We start from the raw sequence: 15,566 nt of genomic DNA on the forward strand, positions 1-15,566 counted from the left end.
TATCTGACAGCAATAAATTTATTAAGTATCTCCCCAAAATATGAACACAAACCAGTAAAAAAAACCCAAAATGAACCATAAAACATCAGACCTGGAGCTGACAATAAAGCAGAGACAAATGAGTGACACAAAAATGGAAATGACCTGTGGCGGGAAGACAGAGCTGAATGGACTCAGGTGGGGTGGGGATGCTGCAAATACTGAAGGACAGACATGAGGGAGCCCTAGGGTGAGGTGACGGGAGCCGGTGGGCAAGGCTGGGCGGCGTCAGTAGGTCTGGGGGACAGACCTCTTGGCCCTGGCCGTGGCCTGACCCGCCCCCTGACCGCTGCTTCACTTGGGGCCCTGGGCCTCTGATTCCTCCTCATCATCTTCGTACATCTCGCCCTCCTCCTCGGCCGTGGCGTCCTGGTACTGCTGGTACTCGGACACCAGGTCGTTCATGTTGCTCTCGGCCTCGGTGAACTCCATCTCGTCCATGCCCTCGCCCGTGTACCAGTGCAGGAAGGCCTTGCGCCGGAACATGGCCGTGAACTGCTCCGAGATGCGCTTGAACAGCTCCTGGATGGCCGTGCTGTTGCCGATGAAGGTGGAGGACATCTTGAGCCCGCGCGGCGGGATGTCGCACACGGCCACCTTCACATTGTTGGGGATCCACTCCACGAAGTAGCTGCTATTCTTGCTTTGGATGGCCAGCATCTGCTCGTCCACCTCCTTCATGGACATGCGGCCCCGGAAGACTGTGGCCACTGTCAGGTAGCGGCCATGGCGGGGGTCGCAGGCGGCCATCATGTTCTTGGCGTCGAACATCTGCTGGGTGAGCTCGGGCACGGTCAGGGCGCGGTACTGCTGGCTGCCCCGGGCGGTCAGAGGGGCGAAGCCGGGCATGAAGAAGTGCAGGCGCGGGAAGGGCACCATGTTCACAGCCAGCTTGCGCAGGTCGGCATTCAGCTGGCCCGGGAAGCGCAGGGAAGTGGTGACCCCGCTCATGGTGGCCGACACCAGGTGGTTGAGGTCCCCGTATGTAGGTGTGGCCAGCTTGAGGGTGCGGAAGCAGATGTCGTAGAGGGCCTCGTTGTCGATGCAGTAGGTCTCGTCCGTGTTCTCCACCAGCTGGTGGATGGACAGCGTGGCGTTGTAGGGCTCCACCACGGTGTCCGACACCTTGGGCGAGGGCACCACGCTGAAGGTGTTCATGATCCTGTCAGGGTACTCCTCGCGCACCTTGCTGATGAGCAGTGTGCCCATCCCGGACCCCGTGCCCCCGCCCAGCGAGTGGGTCAGCTGGAAGCCCTGCAGGCAGTCGCAGTTCTCACACTCCTTCCGCACCACGTCCAGCACTGAGTCGACCAGCTCGGCGCCCTCCGTGTAGTGCCCTTTGGCCCAGTTGTTCCCAGCCCCGCTCTGGCCTGTGAGGTCAGCAGGTGGCACAGAAGGTCACGCCTCCCGCACCTGCTCGAACATCCCAACCCAGAGGGCTACTGTGCCCACTTCCCCACTACCAAATGGGGAGGCCACCCGTCCTCATGCTCCCCACAGCTCCCCACACTGTTCTGTCGGGGTCCATGCTGCCCGACTGCCATATTAAGGACCCTAGTCAGAATCTGAGAACCTGGAGTTACAGCTCCAGCTCTGCCTCACTTAGGGGTCCTAGGTGACTTCCTCAGCCCTTCCCTGCAGCCCACCCACCATCTGACTGGCGGTGCTGGAGACATGAACTACAACCCCCAGAGTCCCTGGCAGCTTGGGTGGTGGATGTGGATTGTGCCCATCTGTTGGAGTTCTGAGCTCTGGAAGGCAGAAATAGGGCAACGCCCTCTTCTGGTAAATGTGCCAGCATCCAGGACCCTGCCACTCATCAGGGGCATGAGAACCACCTGATCTCTGGATCACAGTGATGTTATGTTGGTGAATTCCAGGCCTCTGTAGGCCGGGATTCCTGTCCCATCAGCTCTCTAAAATTCCTGTAAGCTTAACTCAGTTTTACACACAGTTCTTGAAATATACACTGGTTTCTGTTCCCCGCACAGAACCCTTTCTCTGGGCCTCCACTGCCAACTGTAAAATGGGAGATCAGCTCTGCCCTGCAAGATTGCATTGAGGGCGACGATGCCCTTTTGTGCCCGTTGATCTGGACTGGCCGTGATGGGGTCTGCCATCAGTGTAGGACCAGGGAAACTTACCAAAGATGAAGTTGTCAGGCCTGAAGAGGTGCCCAAAAGCCCCAGACCGGACGCTGTCCATGGTTCCGGGCTCCAGGTCCACCAGGATGGCCCGAGGCACATACTTGTGAGCTGAGGGGAGAGGGTGGGTTATGTGGGTCACAGAGGCTCAGGGGCTCCTCCTGGCCTCTGAACCCTGCCTTGGCCTCCTAGCCTGGTCCTCTCGCCCTGAGCTCAGAATCTGGTCACAGAGGCAGGAACCCTGTGTGAAAAGGGAATTGACGGGACTGCCAGGACCAAATCCCACATCCATGTGGGCAGGTTAGCATTTCTCCAGCTCAATATGGACACCATTTCACACCAGTTGCTAAATGGCCCCTGCCCAAGTCCTCCAGGTGACTCCTGCTCCGGACCCTCCTATAGGGATGCCCCCTGAGGGGGCTTTCGGGGCCCTGCCCAACCCTGCCCATGCCTCTGTAGTGTGCGTCTTGTGGCCATGGAACTCATTTGAGTCTCACTGTAGTGACATTTACTAGGTTCCTTGTCTTTACTCTGTGCGTGTCAAGTTATACCTGCCTGCCAACCAATAAGAGGGCAGATCCCAGGACCCAGCATCCAGGTGCCCTCCCACCTCCCCGGGGTCAAGGATGGGAGCTCACAAGAGGCCTCGTTGTAGTAGACGCTGATGCGCTCCAGCTGCAGGTCTGAGTCTCCCACATAGTTTCCACTGGGGTCTATGCCGTGCTCGTCGCTGATGACCTCCCAGAACTTCAGGGAGAAAGGAGAGGTCAGCAGGTGGCCATGACGCTGACCAGGCCCTGTCCCTCCCAAGGCGTACAAGCCCTGCGTGTAAAATTAGGGGCTTGGACCCAAAGTCTACACTAGTCCCTTTGAGAGTCTTCGGAAAAGAATCCCAAGCTGTCATCTGTCAGAAAATTGTTGCAATAAGTGTCACGTCCACGGATCTTGGAGTCCTCAGCCGACACAGGACCAGCACACAGACCCAGCTCTGCACCTGCTGCCCAGGGTCAGTAACAAACACCCTCTATGGGTGGCTCTTATTATTCACTTTTCAGATGAGGAAACTGAGGCACAGAGAAGGTAAGTGACAGAGACAAGAGTCTGGGCTCCACGTGCCCCTCGGTATCAGGGCAGAGGACGTGCAGTGACAGGGGCCAGCAGCCTCAGCCACAGGAACCACAGGGGCCCCAAGTGGGGACTTGCCTGGGGTCACCCAGCCTGTCCACGCACAGCCCTAATTGCCAGGCCCCCTGCTGCCTGCCCACCCCCCCCCCAAGCAGGAAGCTACAGCGCCTATCACACTTTGCTCCCATGACTGCAGCAGGCAGGAGGGTAGGCCAGGGCTTCGACTCAGGAGCTGGACCACCCCGCCCAGCTGTGTGACCTTGGGCAGGTCCCAAAAATACTCTGTGCCTCAGTGTCCTCATCTGTTCAATGGGCCTACCCATGAAAACAGGCCGCTGTGAGAATAAAGTGAGTGTCTGTGAAAGTGTGTGAACGGCGTGTGGCAGAGGCTAGTGCTGTGTGCAGTTATCAGCATGTGTGTCCACACAAGGGCACGTGCCCTGGGGGGAGGGAAGGCTGCACAGAACCCTGCCCTCGCACCAGGGGCACTTCCGGTTGGCCCACACAGGCAAGAGGTTGCTGGTCACACAGGGTGACTTCCCGGTGCCCCTCCCCCTTGCTCCTCAGGGATGGGGTGACTTTCAGAAGATGAATGGCTGTGAAGTGGGCTGAGCAGGAGTCCTGCGCTGGGACAGGCTGCCCGGTTACAGAAGCGGTTAGAACAGTCTGCATGTGCTCCTCTGTGCAGAGGTGTCCCCAGCAGACAGAAGGCTCCCGGCAGCTGTGCCCAGCTGCCTGGGCATGCAGCCCCAGCTGGGGAGAGACTTCTTTCCACAGTATGCCCTTCGGTTCTTTTGGCATTCTTTGTCACATCCACATATTAACTTCATGCACACAAAAAGATTAATGATCAAAACCTGTTTGTTTAAAAACCTGAAAAGTATGAACAGTGTCATTATTATAAAATGCATAGAAGCATCTTGACAATTCATCAGAGAGACTGTTCTTAGAAGTCAGAGGTCACCTTTCAGCAACATGAGATTGGATTCCTTCCCTGTTTTGTGCTTTTTCGTCACTGCTAAAATTGTCTTCTTCTTTTTGCATTAAGTATGTGTTAATTTTGTACTTAGAAAAAATAAACATACAGAAATGCCACTCAGAGGCATTCAGGGCCTGATCAGAGCTTCCTGTCATTGCCTGGCTCCCCATGCCTTCCTTCCCGAGGCTGTCCACAAGGCTGAGCCTGGGGACACTCCAAACCTCTGGCTTCAGAAACACCCACAGCCTCTGTAGAGGAGGGATGAGCTCAAGACAGCAAGTGTGGGGCCAGGAGAGAGTGACCCAGGTACCACGTCATCTATGGGAAGCATGTTCTTCCAGGAGACAACGGACCACAGTGGGTGCAGACCGCAGCACCAGCCAGCATGTGACAGTGACTCCACCTCTTGGGACTTTCTCATCTGTAAAGTGGATTTGATAATGGTACCCACATCAAGGGGTTAACGTAAGTCCTCACACATAAAAGCATTCAGCAAATGTCGGCTTTGGTGAGCAAAAAGGCCTTAGATGCTTTTTCAATTGGTAAAGCCATATGCGCTGATAACTTAAAATAAAAGATAGCTTTAAAAAGTCAACATGCTTTGGAATACCGTGGCATAGTGAAAGATCACCAGAGACATGAGATCTCCAAGATATACCCTTGAGGAAAAAGGCACATTAAGTGATACAGAATTGCACACCTGAAATCTATGTAGTTTTACTAACAATTGTCACCCCAATAAATTAAAAAAAAAGGCACATTAAGCAATGACATATACAGTAAAAAGGGAAACCTTACGACAGATGCTATATTCCTGTACAAAGACGTCTGCACATGTGCAGAGCAGGGAATAGAAGAATGACAAACAGACCTGCCCACTGGAGGGGGTGCCGCGAGGGGCTGGTGGTTAAATGGTCACTTTAGCCTGACCTGCAGTGTTTCAATATTTTAGAAGTGTTTCAGTATTTTATATTAAGACTTGCTTTTGCAGTTAAAATAAAATGATAATTTAAAATAGTAAATAGATCTCATTAGTAAAATAGATTATGTAACATTTAATAAATAATAAAATACAATTTTGTAAGTTAAATAAGAAATCTTTATGATCATCACCACTACAGATGAGAAAAGTGCCAGATGGCCGTGGACTCAGGGTCCAGGCCACAGCTCCCATTTCAGACCCTAAGTTTTTGGGTCTGGTGGTGGGGGCGGGTCAGGCCCTGGGCGGCGGCGCTGTCCTTGGTGCTGATCCTTTACCGCGCCGCTCAGGAGCCCAAGGCAAGTGGCGTGCAGCGGCTCCCTGGAGGCAGGGGCGGGGGCGTTAAGGGCCTCCAAGACCCCATGCCTTTTCCCACCCCCACCCTACCCTTCCATCCCGGCACAGCCAGTGCCACCGAGACCCTTTAAGGAGGCGCGGGGGCAGAGGGAGGCTGCAAGGAGACGGAAACCCCTCCTCCCCTTTGGCTGTCAGGGCCAAAGCCCCTCCCATCTGTGGCCCCGCCCTGAGGAGGGGGCGCAGACAAAGGCTTCAGGACAGCCCTGCCTCCCTAAGGGAGGAGGAAGGGGTCCTGGACTCATCTGCCCAGTTGTGGGGGTGCGGGTACCCCAGGCATCCTGCTGTATCCACGCAGACAAAGATTCAAACTCCTGCCAGTCCAGGCAGGTGACTTAATTTCCCCGAGCGTTGAGTTTTGTCATCTTTGGGAGAAAGATGACACCCGTCTCACTGCACTCTGGCTCGGTGATGAGAGAGCACCTGGCTCGGTGCTAAACAGGTAGTGGTCAGGAGAGGCATGTCCTCTCCTAGTCCCAGATGGCCCTGACCTCCGTCCACGCCCTCCTGCCCTCCCCAGAGTGGGCAGCCTGATTCTGGCAGCACTCAAGGACGAGTCAGCAGGAAAGCAGCCCCCTTGCGCACCACAGTCAGCTGATGCCGATGGGGGACAGGAAAGCGTGCCCTCCCCCTTCCACGGAAACAGAAATGGCCAAGGATCTGCCTGTCTATGGATCAGAGGCTGAGCTACTGGGCAGGCAAATTCTCCACACGGTGCCGGGCAGCCTCTGAGCACTTTCTTCAAGTTTGGTCTCAAAGGGGCAGCGACTGGGAAGGTAAGGAAGGAGTCCCCTTCCCAAAATCCACCTCTGTCTTGTTTGATTGTTAAAAAGAATCAGATATAAATTTTTACAACAAACATAAATTAAGACAATCAATGCGAAAGGAATCAAAAGTAATAAGCAAACCCAAGGGTCACAGCGCTGAGAAGCAGGAAAAAAATCTCTGCGGAGGACGCTGTGGGGAGCGGCTGCGGGAGTGCGGGCCTGCCTGCAGGACGGCCTGTCCCAGCCCGGGAGGAGGGGCACGGGTGCATCACCACTCCCCCAGGCCCAGAAGGGACTCAGGGCTGCCCTCCCTTCCCGCGTGACCCCTGGCCCTCCGAGGAGCAGATGTTCAGGGCAAGCCAGGCCCCTGTGACATTAATGAGCTCTCGGCCCCTCCTGCATGGCCAGGGCAGCTGCCAGCGATTGCCCCAGGAGCCCTGATTTGATTTGAGGCCATCGTCCCCCAGGCATCCCCCTCCCCCAGCTCCTTCCTCGGGCAGGCACAGCTGTCTCCTCGGTGATTAGGAGTCTCTCGCTACCACCTCCCCAGACCCCATCCCAGGCGCCTCCACCCTAGAGCCCAAATTGCAATTTACAAGTCAGCCACGTGGCTGCCCCAGACCCCTTGTAATTAGCTTTTTTTGTTCTTGCCTCGTTTCCATGGCAACCCCCTCCAGAGGAAGCCTTTCTTCGGCCCCTTCCCCTCCAGGACTTGTCTCCTACCTCCGCCTCCTTTGGGGACCAGCTCGACACCATCCCCGCGCTGGGTCCCTGGCCTTGGTCCTGACAAGGCCACCCTCTCCCCTCGTGTTGTTTTGAGGGAGCCAGGGCCTCAGGGCCGCACCCACCCCGCCTGGGCCCTGCACTGGGTGTCCGCAGGGACTTGCTGTGTGACCTTGGGCAAGGGACAGCCTCCCCGGACTTTGGAGACGTGACACCAGCCTCCCCGGTACGTGCCACCTCCTCTTCCAGCCTCAACCCCAACATCTTTGAGGTGGGCTAACAATGGAGGGGAGGGGCCGCTCGGCGTTGAGCTTCCCAAGCCTGGAGCCCGGCTTTGTTCCCACGTCCAACCCCCAGACTCGCGGTCCAATCCCGCGTGGCGTTTGCCCAGGCGGGCCCACGCCGAGGGAGACTACAGTACTGGACCAAGGTCACCCCGAGTGCGGGCCCAACTTCTCCCTCAACAAAGGAACAGGGTAAGGCCAGGAAGCCGAGGGTTATCCGAGCGAGGCTGGGGGCACCTGGGCGGCTTTGGCCTCTGGGAGGACCTCCTGTTCCTGGGGGGAAGGAGGGCAGAGGAAATCATTATGGCTTTGAGGGGGGAGCCCCACCCAAACCTGCCCACCCCAGCATCTCGCTTAAGGCTGAGTTGCGACCCCAAAGGAGGGCCACGCGCAGCCGGCGCCCCAGCTGCACCTGCCGCGGCCGGCGGAGGAGGGCGCAGCTGCGGAGGGAGCGTCGCCGCGGACTTGCTCCGCGCTCGCGCAGGCCCAGGGGACCGGGACAGGGGCCGAGGAAAGGCGGGGGTGGGAGCGGCAGGGCGGGCTCGTCGCTTTGTTCTCGGCTTCGCAGTGGCGAGTGAGGCTCGGGGTGAACGGCGCCGCCCTGCTGCCCTCCCTCGGGGGCCGGGTCGGGTGGGGACGCGGCAAGCGCGCCGGGTGCGCGGTCGGGCGCGTGGCGGCGGCGCGCGGCCTCACCTTGGCCCCGATCTGGTTGCCGCACTGACCGGCCTGGATATGCACGATCTCCCTCATGCTCGGTGCGTGTGGCGGGCGGCTGCGGGACGCGCGCGGACTGCCGGGCTGGCTGCGGAGGGTCTGCCGCCCCCGCTACCCGCTCTTATAGGCTGCGCCCCGCCCGGCACGCCCTGCGTGGCGTCACCGCGCGCGGCCAATCCGGTGAGCTGCCGCAGAATGCGGCACCAGTGCTGCAGCATCCGTCCGCCGCCACCGGGGTCTGGGGGCCCCCAGTTCACCCGAAAGGAGGGGCTGGCGGGCTCCAGGGAAGACAATGAAGTCCTCTGGCCTTCGGACCCCGCCCCGAAAGCCCTCGCCGGTCCCACTCCTCGGCTTTGCAAAGGAGGGTCTTTCTTCCCCACACCCGTTTAGAGACCAACCCCATCTTCCCACCCCAAAGGTCGAGATGGACGCCTCCCAGCTCCTTGTATTGTGGCAGGAAGGGACAGACAAGGTACTCTGAGCTTCGCCGGAACCCTTAGGGGTGGAGGAGGCAGGAAACGGCTGCAGCAGGCACTGAGAGCAGGCATGGGGCAGGGCAGAGAAATGCCTGAGTCACGGGTTATGGGCACAGGAGGGCGTTGGCGGGCGACTATGGCAGCCCTGAGCTTCACTGTCCTCTGCAGTGGGGGATGCCACCTGCCCCTCCTCCCCCTGGGGGCTGCTGTCAGATTCCAAATGGATCTTGCCTTGTACCCCCAGCAGGCACAGCGCCTGGCACGCAGCCACTGCTCAGTGAATATTGGTTTCAGGAATTGTCATAAGAACACAGCCAGGTGAGGGACCGACAGGGTGGGGGATGGTGTGCAGTGGTTTCTAACTCACTCCGTGATGTCACCTGGATTCTTGGTCCAAGTGAGGCCACAGGGAGGGGGCTATATAGGGAGGTGGTGTGTGCATAAGGTGGGGGTGATTGGAGGAAAAACTGGGAGAGTCCACTGGTCAAAGGAGGGAGGGAGGTGGGAGTGCAGCGGCACTGACACTTCTACACTCGCACACACCAGTGGCTTTGTATTCTACTGGGAGACTAGGGAAGCCACCTGATAATAAGGTCCTTCTGATATTTCAGGAATGAGCTGCTCCAGAAAGGGCGTGCCCCAGGCAGTCGGCAGAACGCGGCCGTGGGTCCGCTCAGCACTGGGCTAGCATGGTGGGGCTGTGTGCTGCTCTTCTCCCCGCCTGCAGCTCCCCAGGTTGGCAAGTCTAGAAGTGTGTCTTTTGTTCTCAAGAGAAGCCCCTCCCCCACAACGTGTCCATGATGTGCTTTTCTGTGTTTGGCTTCCAGCCACCTGGGGCCACGCCCTGTCCCCCCCCCCTTTCAGGGGGTCCCTGGTGAGCATTTGGCTCTTCCCTGGAGCCGGCTGCACCTCCCTGTCTGAGCAAACAAAGCTTCACAGCATCCAGTCAGCCATCCCCGGCCCTGCCTCCCTGGGGCCAGACTGGCCCCCCTCCAACCCCAGCGGGCTCTGGTGCGGACTCCAGGCTGACTCATGGTCCTGTCTCCCAGCAAAGGCTGGCCCTGCTAGGAATCAGCTCCCAGCCCTGAGACCCGCAGTCAGGGCTGGAGCTGCCAGTGTGGGTGGGGCACTGGCCAGCTGGGGGGCTGCAGGTGTCGCTAGAACCGACCTGGAGTTGGCTGATACCATTGCTTTGCCTCCACTGACCCTGTGCCAGGAAGGGGGTCGACTGTGCAGGAGACCAGGTGGGCTCCTCAGTGAGGGCCCTGGACTGCAGCAGAGGGTGGAGCCAAGGCTGCCAGCAGCAGGCAGCATGGTCCACCCCAGATGCTCACCCCCAGGACTGGGACCTTGCTGGACAGCTCCACCCCATGCAGGACGCCTTGCCTCAAACACATCCCGAGGTGGCTGAGCACTGACCCCTCCCAGGACGCCATTGCTGGGGGAACAGAAAGCCCAGCCCCCGACCCACCTGCCCCATGGGCCCCTCAGAGCAGATGAGGAGGGGCCAGTGATGCCCCAGCTGTTGCACCCGATGGCGGCCTGGGCAGGGTCTGAGCCCGTCACCATGGAGGTGCTGGGCACAGGGCACCCTGGGCTGGGGTTGCATGCGGAGAGTCAGCAAAGACACAGGGTAAGAGTAGCCGCAACTTGGGTCCCCATGCGCTCCCCTCCGGAGGCGGGACCTCCGGCACTCTGGCTTCTTTGCAGGCCAGCCACAGTTTCTGGCACCTACTTGTCCCTTCATCACTCCCACCCCTACCTCCTCCCCCAGCCTTTACCCTCAAGCTTCCAGCATTACGGGGAGGGAGCTGATGCATGGCGGTGAGGCTGCCCCAATGTGATATTTATTACCAGACCGCTTCCCAGCCCAGAGACTCTGTGAGCAGGCACTGGCCGTGCTGCCTTGCAGACAGACAGGCTGAGAGCCTTAGAAGACATCGGCTACACCCCGCCACTGCAGCTCCTGCAGACACAGGCCCCATCCGAGGCAGGACCTCATCCTTCCTGTGAGGCTGGGTCTTGCTGGTCACAGAGTCCCTTCTCCGGAGGCCTCCTTGGGAGCAGCACTCCTGATGGCTCTTCACATCCCGGTTGGCCAGGCTCAAGTCCCCAGAGTTGGGCGTGTCCCCCTCAACACCTCCTGGAGAATCGTGTTATTCCTCTCTGGCCCCAGAGGGTCTGTGCGTTCACACCTTCAGAGGTCATCTAGCCCATCTGCTTTGACAAGCGACTGCCCCGGTGACACAGGCACTGGGCCATGTGGTGTCACCCCCGCCACCAGCAGCACAGCAGCACCTCTCGGAGCGTCCTCCGGAGCTCCTGGCTGCGGAAGGCGTAGACCAGGGGGTCTGCGATGGCGTTGCACATGATGAGGAGCAGGAAGAGGTGGGAGTTCTTGAAGACGCAGGCGCAGGTCGGGTGCTGGGGACAGAGGACGGTGAGTGAGAGGTGCAGGAAGAAGGGGCCCCAGCACAGGAAGAAGATGCCCAGCAGGAGGGTTAGGGTGGCAGCGCCCTTGAGGCCGGAGCCCTGGTGGGTGGGGCGCCGCGTCTTGTGCAGCCGGGCAATGCCGCGGGCATGCTGGCACGCCCGGGCGAGCATGTGGACGTACAGCACCGCCATGAGCACCAGCATGGCTATGAAGAAGCTGACGAGACAGAGCAGGGCAGCCGTGTGGGCATAGTAGCTGGTGAAGAGGCTGCTGGAGATGGCGCTGGCCACCCAGATGGCCGCGATGGCCCGCCACACCCGCGGCAGCGTCACGATGCTGTGGTACCGCAGCGCGTAGAAGATGGAGATGTAGCGGTCCACGGCGATGGCGCCCAGGAAGCAGAGGCTGGACACCATGGAGGCGCACACGAGCACGTCGATGACCGTATCGAGCTGCTGCACCACGGCGGCCCGCGCAGCCAGGGCGCCCGCCTCCAGCAGCTGCGTGACGGCCGTCTCCAGCACGTTGCTCACGCTCACCAGCAGGTCGGCCGCGGCCAGGCAGCAGATGAGGAAGTACATGGGCGAGTGCAGGTTGCGGTTCCTGGCGATCGCGGCTACCACCAGCACGTTCTCCACCAGGCTCACCAGCCCCAGGCTGAGGAAGAGCCCATCGGGAATGTACACCTCCAGGCACCGGGGCCCCGTCCGGTTGGTGGCCAGCGCGAGGTGGGGGGCGGCTAGGGAGGTGGAGTTGAGGGCATGCAGCAGCCTCTGGGGCCCCTGCATGGCCACAGTTCCTCCAGGAAGCAGGAGGGGGTCCTCCATCGGCAGAAGTTCCACTCAACTCATGGTGCCACCAGTAGGGCGGCTCGTGTGTACCCCAAAGTCCACCCTCACACTCACCCTCTCCCTGGCTGGACAAATGTCGGCCCGGGCATGGCCCAGAAGGAGAGGCCCCAGCCTCTCCACCAGTCTAGTCTGGTCACTTCCCAGCAAGACCCCAAGCTTGGCAGCACCGACCCTCTGCCCTCAGCCCACCTCCCCACCTGTTCGCTGGAGGTGCGGTCGCTCAGGTCTTCATGCGTCTGCCTCCTGCCTCCCCAGGTCAGGGGGTGCGCTGAGGCCCGGAAGAATGGAGTCTTTAAAGTGGGTTCTGGAGCCCCTCCTCCTGAGGGCAGCCACATGATGGGCGTGTGCCCGGGAATGCACCCTGGCCTGCCGCTAGGTGGAGCAAATGGCCCCTGGGGCTGTCCCGGCTTCCAGGGTCCCCAGACTCCTGGGGGGACATCTCCCTTTACCACTCAAAGCCCCTGCAGCCTGGCCAGCCTCACCTGTGCTCAGCCAACCAGCGCTCCCAGTCTGGCCTCTGCTCCAGGCTTCTGTGCATGTGGGACATCCTCTGGACCTGTCCCTGAGACTTCCAAGCCTCCTCCAGGCCCACGGCAAACACCACCTCCTCCAGGAAGCCCTCCTGTTCCTCCACGCCTGTCTGATGCTGCTCTGCCTCGGGAATGCTCATTAGCTGTTCACTGTCCATCCCCAGCCCTAACGCCTAATCCCCCACCTCATGTTAGATGTTCACCGAGAGCAGCCCCTGCCCCAAGGTACCCCCGTCCTTTTGCTGAGTGCTGCCAGGGGCATCCTGGCCACATGGGCTGCAGGAGCTTCGCAGGGACAGAGGTGCTGGCCCCCATTTCCTCTGTGCCAGGAACCACTTCCAGACAGACCTGTCTCTGTCACTGCAGGCGCTGGGTCAGCAGTGCCCCATGGACCCGATGGCCCCATTCCACCCGCTCCCAGCACTCACTCACTGAGGACCATGCCCTCCTCTGAAGGCCCAAGTGTGTGGGGGGGCTTGTTCCTCTGTTGACAGGGTGGAGAGTGGCTGGTGGTGGAGGTGAGGGGCCGGGTGGGGGAGCCCGAGGCAGGTCTGTTTTGGGTGTATCTGCGATGTTCCTGCTGAAGTTCATTCTCACCCATCCTCCCAGCTGCCAGATGGCCTCCGAAGTGCCCACATGTGTGAGCACAATTACTGGCCCCTTACGGTATCAATCACTGCTTCCATCTGCACGACTTACAAAGCTCTCTGCCCCCTTTTGTTTTGAAGCCCGTCACACATGAACGTGCACATGTTATAAACATGCAGGTTGGTGGATGCCCCAGTCTGCACACAGCAGCACCCAGATGGAGCAGATGAGGCAGTCATCGCACTGGACACCCTGGGGCCGTCCTGCCCCACTTTGGAACTGTGCCCGGACCCGGTTCATACCTCCCGCTTAGCACTGAGACATCCTTGAGCTGCATGGAGTGGCCGTTAAGGTGTCCACCATGTTGGCATTGGCGCAGCCCCCACCTCCGTCACTAAGTACTGCTGGGCACCTTTGTCACACAGGCATGTTCCAGCTGGCATGTCCCACCAAGGAGTGGGCTTCCATGCTCATGTCTTCAGCTTTCGTAGATTTGGCCAAACCATTTCCCCAACTGGTGGCCCTGCCTGCCTGTTTCTGGCAGTGCATAAACCGTCACTCTGTGCAGTCCCAAGTCCCACAGGAAGCAGGCACCCCTCCTCCCACTGACCTCCTGGTGGAGAGCCCCAAGGGAGCTCAGGGTCCCAGGGTAGGTCACGAGAGCTGCAGCAGAGGAAGAGGTCCTGGCAACAGGGAGGGGCTGGGCTGGCACCTCCACCACACAAGTCCTAGGACCAGCCCTGCAGCGATCCCTCCCCTAGGGCCACCTTCCAGCCCTGGGGCACCAGTGAGCATCTGCTGGGCCGCCCCCAGCTGCTGTGTCGTGACATTTCAGGGATGTTAGCATTTCCAGCTCTATAAATGAGGCCTTTGAGGTGGCCAGTACCCCCCACCCCCAGCCCGAGACTTCAAAGGGCGTGAGAACTGGGCAGCCTTTGCAGGCGACCACAGCCCTCTTCCTGCTGAGGCCTCAGAACTCCCCATCTGGTTCTCACTGAATCTGCCCGCAGGGGATGCCATTCAAGGGAGACAGCAGGTACAGTCGAGCTGGAAAGTCATCTCTGTGATTAGTTACAGTCACGGGGGAAACATCTAATGACATCACAGATAATCCGAAGGCCAATTATATCATTCCATTGCCAGTGCCCCTGGGAGAAACTGAGTGACGGCCAGGAGACAGGCGGTGGGCACGTCCCCTCGGAGACGACGTGCCCCGCCCACTGAGGTGGCTGTGAGAACAGGAAGCCCCTAGGTCCCAGCACCAAGAACAGTGTCAGGCACACAGGAGGACTGCAACACACAAGCATTAGGTGTCGAGTGAGCTCTGTGGGGACATTGGGGCATGAGAGGCTTCTCACTGAATAGTCGTGGGCGCCTGCCACTGGCCACAGCAGGAGGTAGGGGTCACTGCCTGAACAGAGGAGATCCCCTGAGGGCCAGCCAGGAGACAGCCACGCAGGGTGTGCAGCCCCTCCTGGCTCTCTGCACAGTGGAATCTCAGGGAGGGCTGGCGCTGAGCTGGGTGGCAGTGTCTTGATTCGAGGATGGTCTAGTTTTCTTTGACTTTGGGGTGTGTGTGGCTTACGTGCCCTCCCAGTGATGCCTGCGCTGAAGGGGGGGTCTGACTTGGTGGCGAAGGGCACAACCCATTAGCCGTCCTGTCCATGGGTAGCACAAGGCCTGTGAGGGCTGATTCACCCTGGACACGGGTGTTCAGACGTGGGGGACCAGGCGGTCTTCTCATCTCCAGCAGAAACGCTGCTGCAATGACCTAAGCCCGAGCACTTTCCTCACCGCCTGGGCCCAGCCTCTCTCGTTCACTACCCCCTGGACATGGGCTCTTCATTTTCAAGTTCACCAGCTCCTGGCTGCAAGACGGCTGCTACAGCTTCAGACATCATATCCCCATCTGGGCACCAAGGTCTCCTTGCTCACATCATTTTCAGAGAACAAGTCCCTTCCCCGAAGACCCCCGGCAGACTCCCATCTTATTGGCTGAAGTGCATCTCAGGCCACCCTCATGGGGGACATGTGCACTGAGGACAGGCTGGGATTGTCGGTTTCATACTGGACCCCAGGGCTGCGTGTAGGTCCCTCCCACCAGATTGTCACGGCAAGGAATGAGGTGTGGGAGCCAAAATGGACAGACCTCACGACGTCGCAGGGCTCTGTCCTAGCCATGCGTGCTCAAAGCACAGGGGCAACTGCTGACCCACCAACACCGGAAGCCCCCCAGTTGGGAACTGCTGAAAGGAGCACCTCCCCAGTGGGTGACTCCACACCAACAATGAGAACAGCTTAGGAGTCCCTGGGAGGAGGGCTGATGGAGCAGGACTCGGGCAGGCGCGATGGGAGATGACTGGCCTGCATTCCCAGCCACACAGCCAGCCTGGAGCCCAGACTCCTCCCTGGAGCACATGGGCAGCGCTTCCTTCAAACCCCGTCTGCTGCTTCTGGGTGGAGGTCAGGGCCAGGAGGGTGCAGTGGACAGGACACCTCCAGCTCATGACCTCAGTGCCCTGGATCCTTCCAGAACCAAACAGACACCTAAGTCCCAGGCAGCCCTGTGTGGTCTTCAG

General features: G+C 59.5%; 1 protein-coding gene across 1 annotated transcript; it reads right to left on the bottom strand.

The window, feature by feature from the left end:
* LOC117034714 (tubulin beta-3 chain) lies at nt 1-12,874 on the bottom strand. Its single transcript, XM_033127960.1, has 7 exons — nt 10,857-12,874; nt 10,056-10,181; nt 9,791-9,854; nt 8,088-8,219; nt 2,822-2,930; nt 2,184-2,294; nt 1-1,409 (listed from the first exon to the last, which is right to left on the bottom strand). Exons 1-7 carry the CDS (start codon nt 11,843-11,845, stop codon nt 334-336), a joined length of 2,607 nt encoding a protein of 868 aa, XP_032983851.1. The 5' UTR covers nt 11,846-12,874; the 3' UTR covers nt 1-333.
* Nucleotides 12,875-15,566: the final 2,692 nt, after the last annotated feature.

This window comes from Rhinolophus ferrumequinum, chromosome 15 (assembly GCF_004115265.2).
Source record: "Rhinolophus ferrumequinum isolate MPI-CBG mRhiFer1 chromosome 15, mRhiFer1_v1.p, whole genome shotgun sequence".
NCBI lineage: Eukaryota > Metazoa > Chordata > Mammalia > Chiroptera > Rhinolophidae > Rhinolophus > Rhinolophus ferrumequinum.